This window comes from Mya arenaria, chromosome 3, assembly GCF_026914265.1.
Source record: "Mya arenaria isolate MELC-2E11 chromosome 3, ASM2691426v1".
Taxonomy (NCBI): Eukaryota; Metazoa; Mollusca; class Bivalvia; order Myida; family Myidae; genus Mya; species Mya arenaria.
This window is the reverse complement of record NC_069124.1, coordinates 43,625,400-43,645,616: the sequence shown is the minus strand read 5'-3', so window position 1 is coordinate 43,645,616 and position 20,217 is coordinate 43,625,400. Positions and strand designations below refer to the sequence as shown.

The 20,217-nt window shown below is 33.0% G+C and overlaps 2 protein-coding genes across 2 annotated transcripts; one reads left to right on the top strand and one right to left on the bottom strand.

Moving 5' to 3' along the window:
• The first annotated feature begins 1,607 nt into the window (after window positions 1-1,607).
• On the top strand, window positions 1,608-9,514 carry LOC128226039 (U-reduvitoxin-Pr21-like). Its single transcript, XM_052935937.1, has 6 exons — window positions 1,608-1,710; window positions 2,196-2,309; window positions 2,699-2,818; window positions 8,294-8,383; window positions 8,828-8,950; window positions 9,316-9,514. The coding sequence occupies exons 1-6, from the start codon at window positions 1,608-1,610 to the stop codon at window positions 9,447-9,449; spliced, it is 684 nt and encodes a 227-aa protein (XP_052791897.1). The 3' UTR covers window positions 9,450-9,514.
• A 1,397-nt stretch (window positions 9,515-10,911) lies between these two features.
• LOC128225922 (toll-like receptor 4) lies at window positions 10,912-15,339 on the bottom strand. The gene has a single exon (XM_052935816.1). The coding sequence runs from the start codon at window positions 15,274-15,276 to the stop codon at window positions 12,604-12,606; it is 2,673 nt and encodes an 890-aa protein (XP_052791776.1). The 5' UTR covers window positions 15,277-15,339; the 3' UTR covers window positions 10,912-12,603.
• Between the last annotated feature and the right edge of the window lie 4,878 nt (window positions 15,340-20,217).

Sequence of the window (20,217 nt, the reverse complement as noted above, 5' to 3'; positions counted from 1 at the left end):
TAAATATTTACACCTCAACCTCCATTTCTTAAATGAAATGCCTTTTGGCAATTGCGTTTATCAATGGATGAACGCAACATCTTCGGATATGTTCGGATCTCAAGTCATCGCATAACAATATAGATGCACACTATTGATCTTGTTATTGTTTTTATTGTGTCCGCAGATCCCATAAAATATAAATCAACATTTTAGAAAGTGTTAATTTATTATATTTTAAATGTAATGTTGCCATAAGTATTTCTATTTAACGTTTAAAAGTGATTTCAAGTGGTTGAACTTTTCCCGCGTTATTGTGACGTCATTTGAAAAAATGTTTCCGGTTACAGTCGGGTCGTTCTATTTACAGAATGGGTAAGAACGGATAACTGAAAGATATTATAAAATGAAATGAAGTATTTTTTAACAATTATGGAATGAACTCATAAACTATTGGTGTAAATATAAGTATTGAATTGCGGGATTGATGTCATTATCGGGGATATGAACGCAATTGGGCCGGTCAAAGTACTCGTGGAGTCCTTTGGACTCCACACACTTTGACCACCCCAATTGCGTCCATACCCCGATAATGACATCAACCCCGCAATTCATTCCTTAAATAAACGCCCCTTCCAAGTATTTAAGATGTGACTATACAGTGTTCAATTAAAATGATTATTTTCAGAAATTAAATGTTCCATATTCATATTATGCTATGTATACTCCCCTTGTTTTGCGCTCATCACCAAAAACATCTATAGAAAAAAATCTCACCGTCCATAACGCTTATAATTCTTTTTAAAATATATCAACATTTTGTTTTCATAAACATGTCACAACTTTTTCTCTGCCTAAGATATCCTTAATGAGAGAGTATTTTGGACGATACGACCCTTCGCCAATATGGCCCAGCTGTTATTGTTCAGATTGGCGGACCGTATGCTTAGTAAATCAAGGCTTAACATGTTTATTATATAATGCGTAGCATTTACTGACGCAGGGTCTGTGTTGTGTGATCGCATTATTCATCATTTTGGTAAAAAGCGAGCGACCTGGCATGCTGTTGTTAGTACAACCTGTCGACCAGATCCCCAAACCAGCACGGAGTGTCAAAATAGGCCGAAGTGCATATGTTTCTTGCTATATAAAATCGTAAACTGACCATAAGTTCTTTATTCCGAACATCACATTTCAAAGGTACAATTTTGTATTTGTTGATAACGCATATGTTTTTATTATTTACTTTTTTATTTATGGCACTTTTTTAGTCTATTTGAGGATTTTAATGCCCGTTTTATACAGACAATAATATCTAAAAATCAAAATATAGATTTGATTACATCGTTTTTATGTTTAATTCACATCATATATATTGATTTCTTTGCGAAATCGAATTATTCAAAACCTGACGTGTACGAGTACTTACAATGTAAACCAAAATGAAAGTAATGAAACAATGGTATTTTGCTTGTAATTCATTTATATACAGTTATATATAGCATTCATAATCATGTGAAATAAATGAAACGTACAAATACAAATCATGTTACAGCATTATACGAACATGTAATATGATTATTCAGGAAATATATTAAATCACATCAAATATTATTTACATGTATAAAATGACACGATTTGTACCTAGATCAAAACTCCCGATGATGAAGAGCATTCTCAGTTTGGCTGTTGTACTGGTTGTGGCAGTGGTCGTTAAAGGCGCCATAAAAGGTAAACGTACAAACACAAGACGTGATTGGCTGGCTATTCAGGTTTAAACAAAACTACGGTTCTTTTCTATTACAAAGCTAGTATTGCTTCTTATATAGCAAAAATATAATGTTTTTGTATTATGATATAGGATGTACACATAATGTAAAATGTGTTGATATTTTTCAAATTGTTTATTATTTGCCTTTTGTGCGTACAGACTGACAATTAAACAGAATTACGATCTTGCATGTTCAAGAAACACTTATTTACTGTTAAATATCTGTATTTATAACATACTTTTGAACACTCTTACCATGTATCAAATCAATCAATTTGATCATTTCGCCATGCTCTTCATGTATTTAAAACAAATGAAGATATGTCTTTTGTTCGCCCCAACATTTCTCGGAAAAAATTAGACGAACAAAACATTAATTTGATATATGCTCAACCTGTAATAAACTCCGCTTACCTTATATTATTACTGACAAAATAATTTGCAGGTTGCATTGATGTGAACGGTAGTGAGTACGCGGATGGTGCAGATTTTCTGGCGACTGACGGCTGTAACCGATGTACCTGTTCCGCAGGTGTTATTGCCTGCACTCAGATGGCATGTGAGAAAGGCACGTGTTCCCATTATTTGTTTTAACACATGATCAAAATCAGTGGAAAAATTGTTAAAATCATATTAAATTGCATACTTAAGTAAGTGCATTTAATTGTTTAACACCTCGTAATGCTAATAAAATCCATTCATAAACCCATTGAAGAAAAATATTTTGTCAAACTTTGCGATCTTAGGTTTAACTGCATAAGTAGGTAAAATGATGTTATAAAATATTTACTATGAAAAGTTTTAGAAATGAAAGTATAACTTAATATTTATTTGAATGACACATGATCGAAGACCAATCCATATAAAATTACAAGGTTACCGCTACTACACTTTATAATTGTAATAGTCTTTTGCGTATAAATAACTGTTTGATCGTGTTTCTTTCAGTTTGTGAACATCTCGGCGTAAAGTACGGTGTCGGAGAAAGTTACATGGACGAATGTAACACGTGCACCTGTTATGAGAATGGCGTGATTGGCTGCACGTTAATGGCCTGTCCTAAACATGGTTTAGTGTCCTAAATATCAGGACTCATTACCAGGATCAGATGTTCACTATTTGACTTTCTTTCATTTGCAAATGCAAAATGTAGTTTCCTTTCAATTGCTTTATTTATGTATTTGAAAATGATGTACATTGAAATAAACATGATTTAAATAAAATGTGTCTTTCTCTTTAAATTCATAATGATAAAGAAAAAGGAAATTAAGATGGCAAACAATAATAACCCTTTTATTCATGATAATTGAATACCATGTTTTTCCTTTGGTCAGACATTTAAATGTAATAAAGACAATGATCAATAACAATAAAAATTTAAATGGCTGAGCTAATAACTACCTCTGTTAAAATGAAACTTAACCGTCATTTTAAGATTGGGTTAACATATTATCAAATCGTTGTATTCATTTTTTTTACAGATTTTTGTCAAAATAAATCAGCTTTGAAGCAAAAAAACAATGAACAACTGTGTATATAGACTATTCACGAGTTTCATTTTGAAAAATGAAATACTCTTATAATAAGGAAGGAAATGGTTGTCAAGACAACCAAACTAGCGCTTCACGGAGCACTTTGAAATTGACGTTTTCTGAAAATTGTTCAAAATTCATATATACTAATCTGTCTCAATAATAGACGCCAAATTGTCACGTCAAAACATATGACGACAGTATGACATCAGTTGCATCACTGCGCAAATTATTGACGCATTCTAACTGTAGCCATGGTTGTAACAATCAGCGGAAGTAGAGAGGTATCTCGAAGATGACGGAAAAAAATCGGAGCAGCGCGCTATGATCAAACACTGTGTTCGCAGCAGGGAAACTCCTACAAATACTTATACGTTTCGAATAAGGTAGAAAATCTTTGGTATTTCGCTGGCATGGACGTTTCAGTGACAGGCATAGAAATGTGTGCGATTTAAATCGCAGCCGCAGACCGTCAGTCGTGAGTGAAAGTGACGTAAATTCAGTGCGGGACATGTTACAAGAAGACCGGAGGAGGACAGTGGGGGGGGGGGAATTGGCGAATCCATTCAGATAAAAAGGACAAGTGTTCATAATGTCATAAAGAGTGGTACGGACAGATATTCAAGCAATGGGTTGATTGCCAACGTAAGTATGCACGCGCAGAAGGAGCGTATTTTTAAAAACTGTAAATGACGTGACGCAATGAGACAACGAAGTGCTCCGTGGCTTGTAACCTGTACTTTTTGTAATGTTTATTGTATACGTTCACTTCGTAGTATATTGTTGAAACTTTCAGGATAATCATTTCTTTATATTAGATACAATTGACAGCTGATAAAAATTTAAATGCATCCTATGAGTGGTAAGGTTATTATGAATGCAGTCTCAAAACTTTACGGACAACCCTCGTATATATGCAAGTAGTTTTGGCTTAGAAAACTATACAAAACATTAGATACAATACCCTAAGGCCTTTTTCCTTGAACAATAACGATATGTTGAATATAAAAAATACATGTACGTCAAAATGTTTATGAAAAACTACAGAAACAAGTCCAGTTGTCAAACGCTTAATTATGAAGACCGTCCAATGGAACAGGACGAAAGCCAAAAACACCGAACAACAACACGCACATTGTTAAAACTTTATACATTGAAGGATTGAGGTTTACATAATACGGGGGACGTTATTACACTTTCATTTGATTTTTACAATAAACATTATTTCCGAAAAGCCATTTTAAGTCCAAAAGCCCAGGTAACACATGTGTTTTAAGTGCTTTAGGGACTATTTTGACAAATGTATGAGCATTAGGATATGACTTATAGTGCTCTTTGGGGATTTCCGTTGAAACATGTTTATTGGCAGCTGTTAAACCAAACACTGACATAGCAAGTGACTAAATGTATATGTTATAACAATTGGTAGCTTGAACTGTCCATCGAGGTATCCGTATACATTTTTGTCCAGGTATATTTGAGTATGGAGATGTCTGAAGTATTATTTTAGCGAGGGTGGTCAGTTAGCATTACGCAGGCCGCCGTTTTCCAAGATATCACAAAAATACAAATTAAAGTTTGAGGTCATATTTATCTGAAATCTAAATAGATTTCCGTGATTTTAATTAAGATCATTGGAAAATATAGCTAGTTTCCGCTTTTAACGAGTTATAAAATATATGTCAGTGCCCGCAAGACAAGGCGGTACTGCAAGTCACCTTGACAAAAAGAACACATGACTGAAACTTAACTTCACAATTCAAGGGGATGAGATCTATGGAACTGACAGGAATCGAAGACACAAACCTTTGATTTTCACTTGTTTTGTGACCATAGGGCATCCAAAGTGACCTAGGATCTAGGCCTTTTTGTTTTATCGCAAGAAGTAAATGCGTTGCCAGGTCTTCGTTTTGACGGCCTGAATATGTTCATGCACCCATTTAAGTGCGAAGCCTTCATGTCTGTTGTGCGGAAGAGCCTAAATGTGTTTCTACCGAAAAATAAAAAAGAGATCCGTTTTTTGCTAGAAATAATGATACAAATCATTTATAGTCCACATATATAACTTTTCCATGTCACCGTTTAGTTGTTGAGCAGCAAACATAGGGTCATCGACAATGATATATATATATAGAGAGAGAGAGAGAGAGCTGCTGGAGTCACTCAAGGTTCAATACCTGGGTAGCTCGTCCTTCCCTGTCTTTATTAATGACATAATTTGTAAAATAAAATCGCCCAAACTTCTTTTTTTAGAAAACACTACTCTCTCTATATATTCTTATTTCTTAACCATCATCTAGAGCAAGGCAAAACTAGTGGCAGATATATATATATATACAAGCAAATGCACAGTTGAGATCTTTCGAACAAAATCTGACTGAAATATGAATAAATAAATATTCGTTATGACTAAAGATGTTAAAATTGTTTTAATGCAAAATTATTTCTTGAATAATACTTTCTAGTACTTACTTTAGCGGGTTAGTATATATGACTATATGGAACATTTATATACTGTACTATAAAAATAAAAATGTATCAAAATACTTCTACCCATGTTGATCCTTTTAAAACTTTGCCGAAAGGGGGAGGCTAGTTTTCAGTATATGAATATATAAAAGCATACAAACTTTCCACACCAAAAACGTCTTGCCAGATTTTTAAAATAATTTCACAAACATGCACCTAAGGTGACCATTTATAAAGTTCCATCAAGTCATGTTGGTTTGTAGAAAGCTTGGCCGGCAGGGGGTTGAGCTAGTTTTCACTATACGGACAACTTTTTCTCAGAAACTGCAGGCCAGATTTCAATTTTACAGAAGTGTTTCTCCAGTGGTCCTTTATGAACATACTTCAAGCCATGTGGCTTCGTCAAAAGCTTGGCTGACAGAGTGCGGGACTAGTTTGATTTTATTACACTATGGAAAATCTTCTCAGAAAGCGCTTTCCAGATTAAAAAAAATCCCGAAAATTGTCAGCCGCCTGTTCGAAAAAAACTGAGTCTTGCGGGGCGGGGCTAGTTTCCACTATAAGACTATATGTACAATTCTGTAAATATACTTTTAAGACCATTGGCCGGACTTCAAAATTATTTCATAGTTATGTTCCTAAGGTGTCACTTCCTTAAATTCTTTTCAGCCATAATTTAAAAAAGAAAGGAAACCATAGTAGCTGTCAGTGCACAAAGATGAAAAACTTTAATTTATACAGTAAGTAATTAGCGTTTAAAAGAATACATCATTAAAGTGTTGTTAGAATAAATGCAATGTACATTTTTTTGTAGAAATATATGTGATGTAAATAGTTGAAATAAATATTGAAAACTTTCTTTAAGTTTCAACGATACTGAAACCATAGAACATCAATACTCAAATTCCTTTATATGTAGTTAATCCATACAGATCTTTAGTTGCCATAAACACAGGTCAATTATAATAAAACCTTACAGAAAAGTTCCTTGACTGTACAAATAATATTAAACCCATGTTGGTTTATTATAAACATGTATGTGCAGAGATGTTCATCTGCTAATCCTGAAAAAAATACTCATGTGAGCGTAAAGGTCCATATTGGACCTCTAGTTTTAATGTAGATTTGGTCTTATGTCATACAAAAGTGACAGCTATATCCGTACGTTTGTCCGTTGGCCTACCATTAATGTAGGTTTTGACAATGACATTGGATGGTATATGTAGGTCACTTTCTTACACCATCAGGCTCCTCATTGAAATTGCTTAAAATAACACAATTTTTTGTATTGATCAGCACCACCCATTTCAATTTTAAGTGATTGACCTTCAATTTTTGCCCCGAATCCTCTTCTTTGAGGACACCCGCAAAGTAATTCAGATTAAGTTTGCGAACATTTATCATATATGATTAAACCGGAAAAAGTGTTTATGGCTGATTTATTAAGCATTACTTCAATTTGTGAGTTGAGTCTAATCTTATGATACAAATCTGTCAAATAAACACTTATATTCTCTGACTCTCAAATTATGACCTAGCAAATTATACAAACGTTTGGATAACAGTCAAGCAATAATGCCTTTTAATGTTATTATTATCAAAACATTGTCAGATAATATATTATTTTACAAATATCTTTCACAAAAACAAGCAATTATCCTCTGTGTATTCTCATTAAAATATCACAATATTAATTTATGATCTAGTAATTGATAATGCATTTCATATTATATTTGTCAAAACAAAGTGATATAAAATCATTTTAACAATATATATGTTGTTTCGAAAATGGTGGAGTAGAAAGTGCTAACAATCGGGTATTTTTCTGTAATTAAATAGTTAAAAACAATAATGTATTAATAAGCATTAATTGATGATACTTTGCGTGGTAAACAATAGTTCATGAATTTGGTTAAAATGTGAATGGCCTTTCCATACTGTTGTCAGTTCAACCTGTCGACCATATGCCAAAACTAGCTGCAAGCGTCAAAATAGGCAGACATGCATCTGTTTCTCGCTATATAAAGCAGTAACCTGATTATAGATTCTATATTCCATCCATAGACGATTTAGAGGTACGATTTTATTGTTAGCTTTGTTTATATAATTTTGTATATTATTATAATACATAAAATACATGTATTTGTTTTTCTTTAAACAGAACAATACTATTTATTTTAGTTTTAATTAAAACTTTTTTGATGTTTTATGCTTTGATACAGTTTAGATAAAAAAATCATAATTAAACACCATGTCGTAATAATGATAAATTTACATCATATATATTGATTTCTTTGCAAATTGACTTATTTAAAAACTGGAATGTATTAATTATTATTTAGTATCAAAATGAAAGTAAGAAGAACGCCGTTAAGTGATATATTGCATAAATATTTTATGTGAAATATTTGAAAGCAATTTTAAATTAATGTCATGATCCATCATCATACTAATGGTATATTCGTTAGGAAATGTATTTATTCACATACAAACTTGGTTTATGAAAGTACAAAATAACACCAATTTAATATCTTACGTTTAGGACGTATATCAGAATTCACGATGATCAGGAGCATTTTGTTTTTGGCTGTTGTACTGGTTGTTGCAGAGGTCGTCAAGGGCGACGCAAAAGGTAATCGTCCGAACAAGTGTACGACGCGATTGGCTATTTAAGTCTAATTCTGGTTCAAACTTGACAACGATACTGTATTATTAATAAAATAGTTCATGTCTAAATATAGCTTAAATAGAACATACTTAGATTATGAAAATAGCTCAAAATCATTTTTCAAAACATATTTTTGTTGGGAAGGTACTCAACAAATATGTTTATATTTTTTGAACATTGCATCTAATAATGATACCATTTTTATGCCATATTCAATTTCCGTTTTTTTGTGGTTGTTAAAAGAAAAATATGAGAACAAAACCTGCTTTGACGCAGCATGAGGATAAGGTGGCTGACAAATTAATAACTCTAAGACACAAATAAATACTTGAAAAGTCATATTATAGTGAATACTTTTATATGTTATTGCTAGTAACGCCTTGCGTTGAGTAAACAAAATAATTACAGGTTGCATTGATGAGGACGGGAATGAGTACGCAGATGGTGCCAGTTTTATGGCGAGTGACGGCTGTAACGGATGTACCTGTAACGAAGGAGCTATTGGCTGCACCCAGATGGCCTGTTTGAATGGCATGTACTTATGTGTTTGCATTTAATCTGTTTCTACTACTTTAATGTTCAAATTATCGGAAGTAATCGAGATATTTGCTTAAACCATGGTTAGATGCGTTTATTAGCAGGCTTAGTACTTGCATTTAATTGAAAAATGCCTTGTATTTTTAATGCATACTTTTATCGTTTACGAACTAGTGTAAGAACAGTAATAACGTTGTCAATCTTTTATGAATTTTCTTAAGTAACTAACTACTGAAATTTTAAGTAAGAGTATAGCATACAACACAGCGACTGGAACCAAATATGATTGACTGTAATAAAACTTATTATTTATATTGGTGTTCAATATTTTAATAATTGTTTCATGGTGTATTTTTTAGTATGTGAACATCTCGGCAAAGAGTACAGTGTAGGGGAAAGTGTCATGGACGATTGTAACACTTGCACTTGCCAGGGGAATGGAATGATGGCATGTACGCTAATGGCTTGTCCTGGCCATGGCCTGGTTTCCTAACTGTCATAAACATGACGATGGTCATATGTTTCATACCTTTCCTTTGGTTGTTAGTCAAACTTTATTTTAAATGTTCAACGCATTATGTTCTCGTAGTAAAATTTATTTGTGCATTTAAATAAACACGATTCAAACCAAACTGTGTCTTTCTTTTTAAAATACTTAAACATACATATTTGTTTAAATGTTGGTTTTTTATCAATTCTTAAAAGAAAAATTGACATAAGTCAACATTAAAAACAATATACATACGTTTCATTTAAAAAAAAACTAACACAACATACGGAACGGACATCTTCAACATTGAATACAACAAAAAGATGGAAGTCAATCTGACTTCTATGAGGATGAGATATTCTGGAAAGTAACCAACTGTATGACCCTGATGCAATGTTGTCATTCGTTCCAAAATTGAACGCGATCGTAACTTCAAACAAAAGTATGGGTGTTCTAAAACAGTTGATTTATTCAATATGTAGACGTATCGTTTTCTCCCAGTTTTAATAAATCAAATGCTCGCGTTACAACCAAACATTAACACTACCATGAAGTGTATCTCGCTCAATATATAGATCCGGTTCGGTATTCATTAAACGTCTTAAGTCATTTCTTTACTTAAGTCGATTTATTAAATGATTCATTGTCAAATTAAAACAAAAGTTTAAGGGTTCTTAAAATAAATATTTATATTCAATAAAATCAATGACCATAAAGAATTTCAGATATTATATAAATATAATATCACATGATCAGTTAGATTCAAAGACCGATTTGACTGTTAACATAATCGGAATCACTGCGCGCATATCCATGGCAACCACGAATTATCACATATTCAAGCGCAAAAAATGACTAAAGACAGGAAATGACTTAGGATGTTTCATGAAAACCAGCCCAGGCTCCAGTAGAAACATTGCCAGATATCTTACCGACACATGAATCCGATCGATAAAGAGAAAAAACCCAGAGCAAACTTTTTCCAAAAGTCAAGTCTTTACGGTCTTCCTTATTTCGACATGATTACTTTGTTGAATGATTCATTCCTAAATTTCCTGACATTGCAAAGATATGCAAATTGCGTCAAGCGTGGCCTGAAGCGGGCAAGACTGGTTTCGCAATGTGAGACATACCTACACAGTTAAACATTAAAAATGTTGACACTCCATGTTGTTAATACTGTCTTGAAATGATTGCTATACAATATATATTACGATTTCATTTACTTAATTTAGAAAAAAAATATTAGAATGTTTAAATCCGCAGGAAAATGAATAATTTGTTTTTCAAAAATTCCAAGTGCTTCTTGGTAAATCTCTATAAATATATAATAGTGATGTATTTCTTCTTGTAGAGTACATTCTATGACATTGCCAACAACATGATTTGATAATAAAATAAGGGCGAAACTGGCTGATCATTTCAAGTAAACTATTGACAAGCCGTCTGTAGGACATCGAGAAATATAAACAACAACGACGAAACTCTGTATTTTATTTGATCAAAATGATACAGTTATTATAACACGTTTATATATTTAGTTTTATATTGCTATACACAATTTATATATTTAATACGAAGTCCGGGGAGGCTTATTCATATGATCTACTCTAAAATACTTTAAACAGTAAATATTTGTATTGGTAATGTGAACAAATTTGTTAAAAACATTTTTGCAGATTGCTTGAACCAGAATGTGTTTCTTCCTCTTTTACACAGATTGGGAATACCGTATGACCTTCAGAGACGAATATTAACATGAGTGTTCGTTTATATGACCTTGTGCCTTACTTTTGAGAGACTTGATTCCGCAATTACCTTAAACGAGATGCTATTGAACCAAAAATAAATAAATTGTGAATATATGGTATCGATAGGGGTCACAGTTTCCAAACATATGACCTAATATATGCTATTAACAAGTTATGATATTCATATTTCATACAACTTATTGCCACAATGAGTCGTTCTATCTACAGAATGAAAATATCGACAACATAAAAATATCATACAATTGGCATATCATCATGACTGCGGTATTTAACAATATTCGTCATGTAACAATTACATTGTGATACAATCTCAATTTAAATTTTCACACTCACAGATGTACCCTGGAATGAGCATTTTTTTGCGAAATTAGTTGTAAACCAGTGATTAGAGACTGTTGACAAAATATCAGATCGCAGATTCTCCTATTTCTGTTCGAAAATTAATGTTTATGGATTAAAGCGTTACTAACGGTTTAAGAAAAATGCATAAAACATCATTTTTTTTTAAAACTTAAATATAAAAAAATTGCAATCGTATTTTTTGTCTGAAGTCTTATTTGAATGGTTCTCATGCATGTCCGCATAAATTACCAAGACAGAAAATAAAAGAATTGTCAAAACGTTCAATCTGTGAGAGTGCTGCTTTAACACCTAATCGCCAAATAATAGTATAGAAAGCTTAACAATATATGTTAGTTTATCGTTTACTAAGTATTTTACATAAGGTCAACAAATCATCAGTGTTTTGTAAACGTCTCCTTTTTTGAAAGGCAACCGCAGCATCTAATTGACAAAATATTCTTACATAATAACTGGTTCAAAACCAGTAGAATCAGTATAAACGAGTAACGGTTCAATTTTGTTAGGAAACAAGACATTGACAAATGCATACAATCCAGCTAGACCTCGCGTTTGCCATCACATAATACGCGCAAAATTTTCACAATTTGAAATATCACAGCATACGCAGATTGCAGGAATGTTGTTCACATATGTTATAACATGTGTGTCTCAACGCAATGTGTACAATTGCACAATTCCATCTAGCAGTATGTAAATAGTTGCATAAACTACACATAAGTTATACAATTTATTAACCAAAGATGTGTGGCCATGTTTACGAAAGGTATCGAGTAGTTTAAAAATAAGACTCAAAACTAAAAATATCATTGGTACTTTCTTTCCAGCATAATCTGTTGAATTAAAATACTGATTGGAACCTTTTTAAAATATAGTTTTCTCAAAGGAAAGGAATAACAAATATATTTATAACTTATTAGTCGTGTTTTTCTGTGTCTGAATCTAGGCTTGGACTTGAGACCGTTCGTAATCATGGGCTCTTCTCTCTACACATCTACTTCAGAAATATATCAGATAGTTCTGCACTAGTTTTCTATACCGATTCTAAGCTTTTCCCAAAAGAGCGCCTCTCCTTCTTCGTCCGTCGTATACTCGATATAACTGTTTATCTTTATCCACTCCAGCATTTCCGCCGACATCCGGGCAGCCGGGATCTTTTCTAACATGACAATGACCAGACACCCTCGATCTTCCCGGGAGTATATTGTCTCCATTCGGGCCATATTGAACTCGTATATGCACCATTTGCTACGGAAAAATCCGTTCGAAAGAATAGTGATAGTTTTCTTGCTACTTTTAATAGCATTGATAATGTTGTCAGTGACGTCATTTCCCGCCAAAAAGTCACGCTGGTGAATGCAGAGTGATAGGCCGCGACCTTCTAACTCCGGAATAATCCTGTCACGAATAAACCTTATGTTTTCTTCAGCGTAGGAAATGAATGCGTCATATTTGTAGTTTTCTATTATAGTTTCGTCGTCAAGTCTTCGGTAGCCAAAGTATCGCCGTTTTGACATGAAAAGGAGGTATCGTAGCTTCCAACGATTTTTATAAATCACACCTCCGATAACAATCGAAAGAAAAACCGCAACCGAAATAGAGCAAATAACAATCAGCACAACGTACGTTTTGCATCTCTTCGGCAAGTGTTCTATATCTCTTTTGAAATCATCAGAAGAAAGTATCGAACTATTGTCCGCAACAAACCAGTAGCTATTAAAACCTACAAAGTTGTGTTCGTGTGTAGCCAGCCATTGCAAGAAATGAAGATTATCACAGCCATATGAGATAGAATTGTTTCGCAAATCAACTGCAAATGACGTATTAAGACGTTTTGAATTTTGCTCTAATTGCTGAATAATATTTCCCTTAAGTGTATGCACAGAATTCACCTGTAGATCAATCATAAGCAAATTCTTTAGTGGCTTAATATTCAGATCGAAATTCTCTATGTTGTTAAAGCTGAGATCTAAATGACGCAGTTTCTGCAATCGGTGAAATGTTCTAGAAAGCAGTGTAGTAATTCCATTAGAAGATAGATTAAGAATTTTTAAATTAGGAAGATTATCAAAGATATTTGCACGGTCAGAATTGGCTAATGCGGTCCCAAGAAAATTGATGTCTAGTTGAAGGTTTTCCAGTTGTTCCCAATTTAATGTTGTTAATCCAATTGCTTTGCAATAATTTCTTGAGAGTCCTATGTAACGTAATTCTGGAAGGTTATTCATGTGTCCAGTCATTGCATCAAAAATGTTTCCAGATACATCCAAATACGAAAGATTATTATTTTTGGGGAAAACTTTGTAATCAATGCTTATAGTTTTATAAGTCATAGCACAATCATGAAAGTAAAAACTTTGCAGACTTGGTGGTATTCTAGGATATTGTAAACGCACTGGGATTTTGGGGTCATAATAAAGACAATCCTTATTTTTTTCAGCAATTTTCTGAAGTTCATTTTCCGCCATATATGGACAATTAGATGTTGAGGATCTGGTATTTTCATGAAGATCTTCCGGTTCCAGAGAGTAGGCAAGTGGACTAAACTGGAAGTCTGGACATTCGAGATATAATGTTTTGACACCTTCAAGGCATCCCATTTGCAATATATATGGTCCGAACGTAAATTTGTTCTGGCGTATGTAACCTGTCTCAAGAGAGCGTGGAGCCAAAATCGCTGCATTCGTTTCAATCAGTTCAATACGATTATTGTCAAGGACCATCTCTTTTAGCGTCGTGTTCCGTAAATAGCAAATATCTTTTTTGTAAAGTTTTGTACCAGTTCCAAATGTCGTGTAGACGTGCGAGTAGTTTAAAACTTTAATGTTTGTAAACTGCAGGCCGTATGATACGTTGGATAGAGGCGTAAATCCAAGTTGTCTGTTAAAGGATAGGTCAAGTGTCTGTAATTGAAGAAGGTTTATAAACGCACCTGCAAAAATATTTCGAACAGAACATCCTGAGAGATTTAGGCTTTTTACCGAACTCAAATGTTGAAATGTCGTGTTTGTTATCTCCGTTACATTGCAATAGCTATACTTAACCAACCCGGAAATATCAACTTGTGTTAAGTTCATATCCGCATACGAAAGACCAAAGTTCACTCCATTTATACCGTCTATGTGAAGTTCTTGAAGTCGTTTGAGACGAGAAAAACTAGGATACGTGGGAAGATCATTGTTATCGTTTTTCCCATAGAAATTCCCTTTCATTCGTAATATTTGAACGGTTTGTGGAATGAATGTCGTTTTAAAACCATGTTCATAAATCCTCAAGTTGTTTCTGGACAGATCTAAAACGGTCAAGTTTTTAAGCTTTTTAAATACATTTTCTTCCATTCGGGTGATTTGATTAAACTGCAAGCCAAGGATTGTAACCCCCTCACATCCATGGAATTCATTCATTCCGAAATTCCCTAGATTATTGCCACCGATAAAGAGTTCCGTGACTTCACCAGAAATATTTCTGATACTATCGCAAGTTTCGGACAAACGAACATGCCTTGCTTCACAATCCATTCTTACGGATATATTGTCAAACTTTTCACAACCACAAGCATTTCTTGGACCGCACTCCATATATAAGTCCTTAGCTTTACTTTTGCTCACCAGCACACTAAATATTAAATATAAGTATAACTTTGACATGGTGTTAAGCCAATCTTTATGCAAATATATATAAATATATATCTTAACCATTTACTTTAAGACACAGCCATCACAGATAAAGATCTGTGTTATACACACGGTGAGCAAACGAATATTAAAATACACTTCATGCACTGATCATATTTAAAGTCAGTTTGCTTAAAAGGGACATCATGTAAATCGTTATGTAAACTTGTAAATATAGAGGATTTATGTTGGTTTTATTGTAAAAACTTATTTTATTTCATGAGTTTAATACAAAAACATGTTTTTACGAGTTTCGAAGCGACGAGTGAAATATACTTTTTTTATGATTACGAGTAAATTACATACGATCTCACAATAAGAACAAATAATTTTCTGTTTCTTTAATGGCTATTTATCTTATCTTTTTCTGTCTATATCTGTCTATAATTTTATTGGTATATTAATTACTTTTCTATTCTAGATACCCCCTTTCCGAAGAGTACTAACTTCCTTGAAATTCATAAATCAATAAACTGATGTTTTTACTCCAAACGCCTAAACATTTGCATTAAGAAAATCGAGTTTCTATGAAAAGAATGTTTCCTTCGCCGCTTCCCGTGGGAGACCCATAACGCTAAGTGTTGATGGCTTATGGCGTAGCTGTCATTTTATTTCAAGCTCGAAATGAAATAGTTCTCAAAGAATATTTATAGTTAATTTTAAACTCGTGTTTTAGTGCACATTTCATGAAAATTCACCAAAGAGCTTAAATTGATGCATCTATCTTCCATATCCTTACACTTAATTCAGGACAGTATTTTTTAATTGAACAAGTCATGATCAAAAACACACTGGTCGCTATTTACTGAATGAAAAGTTTGAACGTGTAGGCAAAACTATTGCGAATGAACGTGGATTTAAAACAGTTTTACAAGTTTAAGTGTCGGTTTCATGATATATGAATATTTAATAACCACTCACTGTCAGATATGTGTCTTTACTGATAAAAAATGAAGACCACGCTTGGTTGTTGACAAAGGTTAAGGCGGCTGGAGCAAAGCAATGCATTACGGTAAAACTGCAGTCGTTTGAACAGGCGGTCGTTCAAGCACCGGAGCTCCCTCGAGGTCAAAACATTTTTCTTTCTATTTTCATATGAAATATACCGACGCTGCATCGATGCCTAAATAAGTCGAGGAGTCGAGCACAATAGCCGGTCCCAAATACACACAAAAAAATAATGAATTTTCGAAAAATTCGTACTTCAAAGTCATACAGTTGGTAAAAGATATTTGATCGATGATATAACATCGAATTTATTTATTGAGCAGTTGTTTTCGTCTGTAATTTCTGTGTACGAATGCAATGTTCGAAAATTCAGCTTCATGTTCAAGAAAACGTTTGCAAAACAGGGTTACCATTTTTGAATAAACGGTAAGTTATTTTTATTTGCACAAAAAATCATTTCTTTAACATAAGCTTTTTAAATATTAGATAATTATATTTTGCAACATTTACTGGTTCTAAAGTTATGAGCTAAGTTTTGATCAAGCGGAAGAAACTATGCTTGATTTTAAAAGTAGTTTTATATTTAATATTTTCACACCTTGGTTTGCCGTGAAAATATCAGCAATATCTATTATTATTTCACTGATAAAACTCCATATTTTATCGAAAAGCATGATTCAGAAAGAAACAATAAGTTACTTAAGCCTCATGTTATGTTAGCGTGCAAGTTATGTGTTTTTAACTTAATAAAGAAGAAAATTCATGGACATGCCCCGCTGCATAAACGAGATGACGGTGTTTATATGCACAAGGTGCAGTTCCTAACATACACTTGCCGAGTAGCTACGATACATTACAAATCACACTTGTTCTGACATAGGGTTGAGAATATGAGCATAATCAGTATCAACTTGAAAACAATAAACCAAAGCAAACTATCATATACACTTATAAGATATAATACCCAAATAATAAATACAAACACCACCTGCAAATGAATGTATGTGTATGGAGCAACAGTGCTTAGTGAAACGATGTCATGATTTTTTCAGACTTATTTAATGGATTCAAACCAACATTTTGAAGCCTTCAAAACAAGACGTGTTATAACATAAAATGTTTGTATAATTAAGATGTATATTTACTAGTATTGAATGTCATGTTATTGTAACATATACACTACCACCATCAACTATTCAAACTTTTCAACAATTTATATACCAGGTATACCTGGTATACCAGCTTACTAAATAAGAACAAATATATAATTAAGGATTCATTTAAAATGTACATAAAATTGAACATTGTTGTGTTTATGTATTGACAGAGAGTAAATTATAAAAGTTCGGAAGATATAATTATAATGTGTGTGTTTGTGTGCCTTTGATATTTACTTCATACCGCGTATCTGTTTTATTTTTATTTTGGCTGTTCCTTTAACAACAAGTGCACTACGTAAGTTTAACATCCGGCTTATGTCCGTGCGTAACGGCCGATTATTTATTTATTCGCGTTTAGGTTCTCTGATATTTGGAATTAGATTTGTTATTCCGATAACAAAAACAACCCCTTGATACTGGTCCGTACCTGTCAGATATCACAAGTTTGCTTTATTTGATCATTTAACGTCTTTTATTTATGCATACATCTAATTTAAAAACATTGTATTCTGTTGTGTACAGATACATGAGCATAGCTTAATTTTATTGAAAATTATGAAGATTTAATCGACCATGAAATAAATTATGCATATGTAAGAATAAGATTCGAATCACCGAAATACTTCAAGTTCTTAATTAATTATATATAAGTTATGCTTCATGCGTAAAATAAGCAATCATTTAGCCTAGTCTAAAGTACAAATTTAGGAGTTATTAGTCTACTTTACTCTCGTTTACATGTGGGTAATGTACAGTATACTATGTTTAATTTCGTCTACATTTACTAGCTAGATAGCAGTAATGAATGTTTTCGGTTTGAACACCAAAGTACGTTTTAGGATGGTGTATTGTACAAAACAATATAACAGAACACATATTAATTTCAGAAATAGATACAAATATTGACTGCCTTAAGGGTGATAGTGCATATTGTCAACCTGAGGTAAATACTGTCGACCGAGGCGAAGTATTCGGTATTGTATTATACCGAACAAAAACTGTAGAATTCGAAGTATTCGAGCAACACTCCTACGTAAAATCCTTTGTGTATAATATTTTAAATAAATCATTTGCACTGACAGCTGCAAATATAGTAGTAACACAATTGAAAGTTCTTAAACTATAAAGTGATAAAAACATTTCGTAATATGTATTAGATTGTTCAATTGGAGTTGTTTATTCAACTATTTTAATTTTTATAGTTATGAAGGACACATGCATTTCATATATCTAGACTTTGAAATAAAATTTGAAACTTGAGACTTAATTGAATGTAAGTATGTGACATTTACTACCATCATTATTCATCCTGAATTATTTTGACATTTACCGAAGTTATGCATTACAATCGTAACGCATGGTTGCAATGTTGCATGGTTACAATTGAACAATCCGAAATTACATGCTAGAAAACACTTTATCGATATAGTGCGGTTGTTCCTTGTTATTTGTGCGTTGTGCCAAGTTCAATGTATGTTAGGCCTAAGCCTCAATTGTGCTTTAAGCAGGGTATTCGTAAAATGTATGGCTACTGGGCGTTTCCATCAATTAATAATCCTACATGTATATGTCATTAAATGAATATGCTTAGTTTGATCCTGTTACATTGTACAGTATGCATTAAGTGATTTTATAATTACTAAACCTAAAATTATGTTGACTGTTCCTTGCAGTTTAAGAAAACTGCTGTCTGCTACTGTTTTTCGATTGAGTACAAACGCAATTGACGAATATGAGTATTGATTTCCATTATTAGTATTCGGACAGTTGACCCTATTTGGATGGTATCAAACGATACTTACCAATCAGTAATGTCCAGTCATTACGACCCAAATTGCCGGACAAGAATTAAAGAGCAGATTGCGTGATTTTATGACAAGATTAGTGCATATCGAATTTGAATTTTGATAGATATATATACAATTCCAATCTAAGCTGTAATTCTTAAATTCTTATAATAATAAAAAAACGGTAAGCCAATTTAGGTTTTAGGCATGACTTGTTAGTAAAAATTCCAGCCTAGAGAGCAATATGTATTGTCTAAGCCATATAGTGTTTTAACTATTAATTGAAATTCAATAAAATTTTCGGAGTTTAAGAGGACCATCTAATGTGTATCGTTCTACCATATGAAAGGTCCAGGTTTTGCTTCGAGGTCAGCGTTGAAAAATATGGATTTCATATTAATCATTTATTGTCAGAATTGTCGAGTACCATGGTAAGGTTTGTTAACGTGATTCCCATTTTATCGTACCAAATTTAGGAGTTTAGCAATGCACACTATGGAGTTCATAACACTACTTTTTTATCGCACCCCCAACGTTTTTATTATCAACAGGATGTTAAATTAAACTTCACAAATTTAAACTGCAGATCCATTTGAAGATTTGTGATTTCAAAGCTCTCAGATATCACTGTAACCCCATTGGAATGTCATGACAATACTACCTGGGCCATCCTTAACTTTATGGTTACTAGTATCTAATTACCTCCCTACCTATAAACGGAATTGTATTTCGATAGTTTATGTCTAAGCCATACCTTTAAGCTATTCAAAGAATTTCAATACAACTTCGCATTCACTGAAACTCGACTCGAACCGTTGAGGGAAATTCAGCGAAAGGACTCATCCCATTCTAAAAGATGTTTAATTTCTTTCCTTAAACCAGCTTATTTTATGATAAAACTTCATGACATCTTGGTTATGCGGTTAACCTGCGTGAAATTGCATACAAATAAATTGTTGTTGAGTTATTTCCTGCCATCTAAGATGTCCGCTTTGAATTTCCACGCTTTAATGACAAGAATACATTAATGCCTCATGTATACTATTAGAGGGTCGCAAATTAAGTGTGAC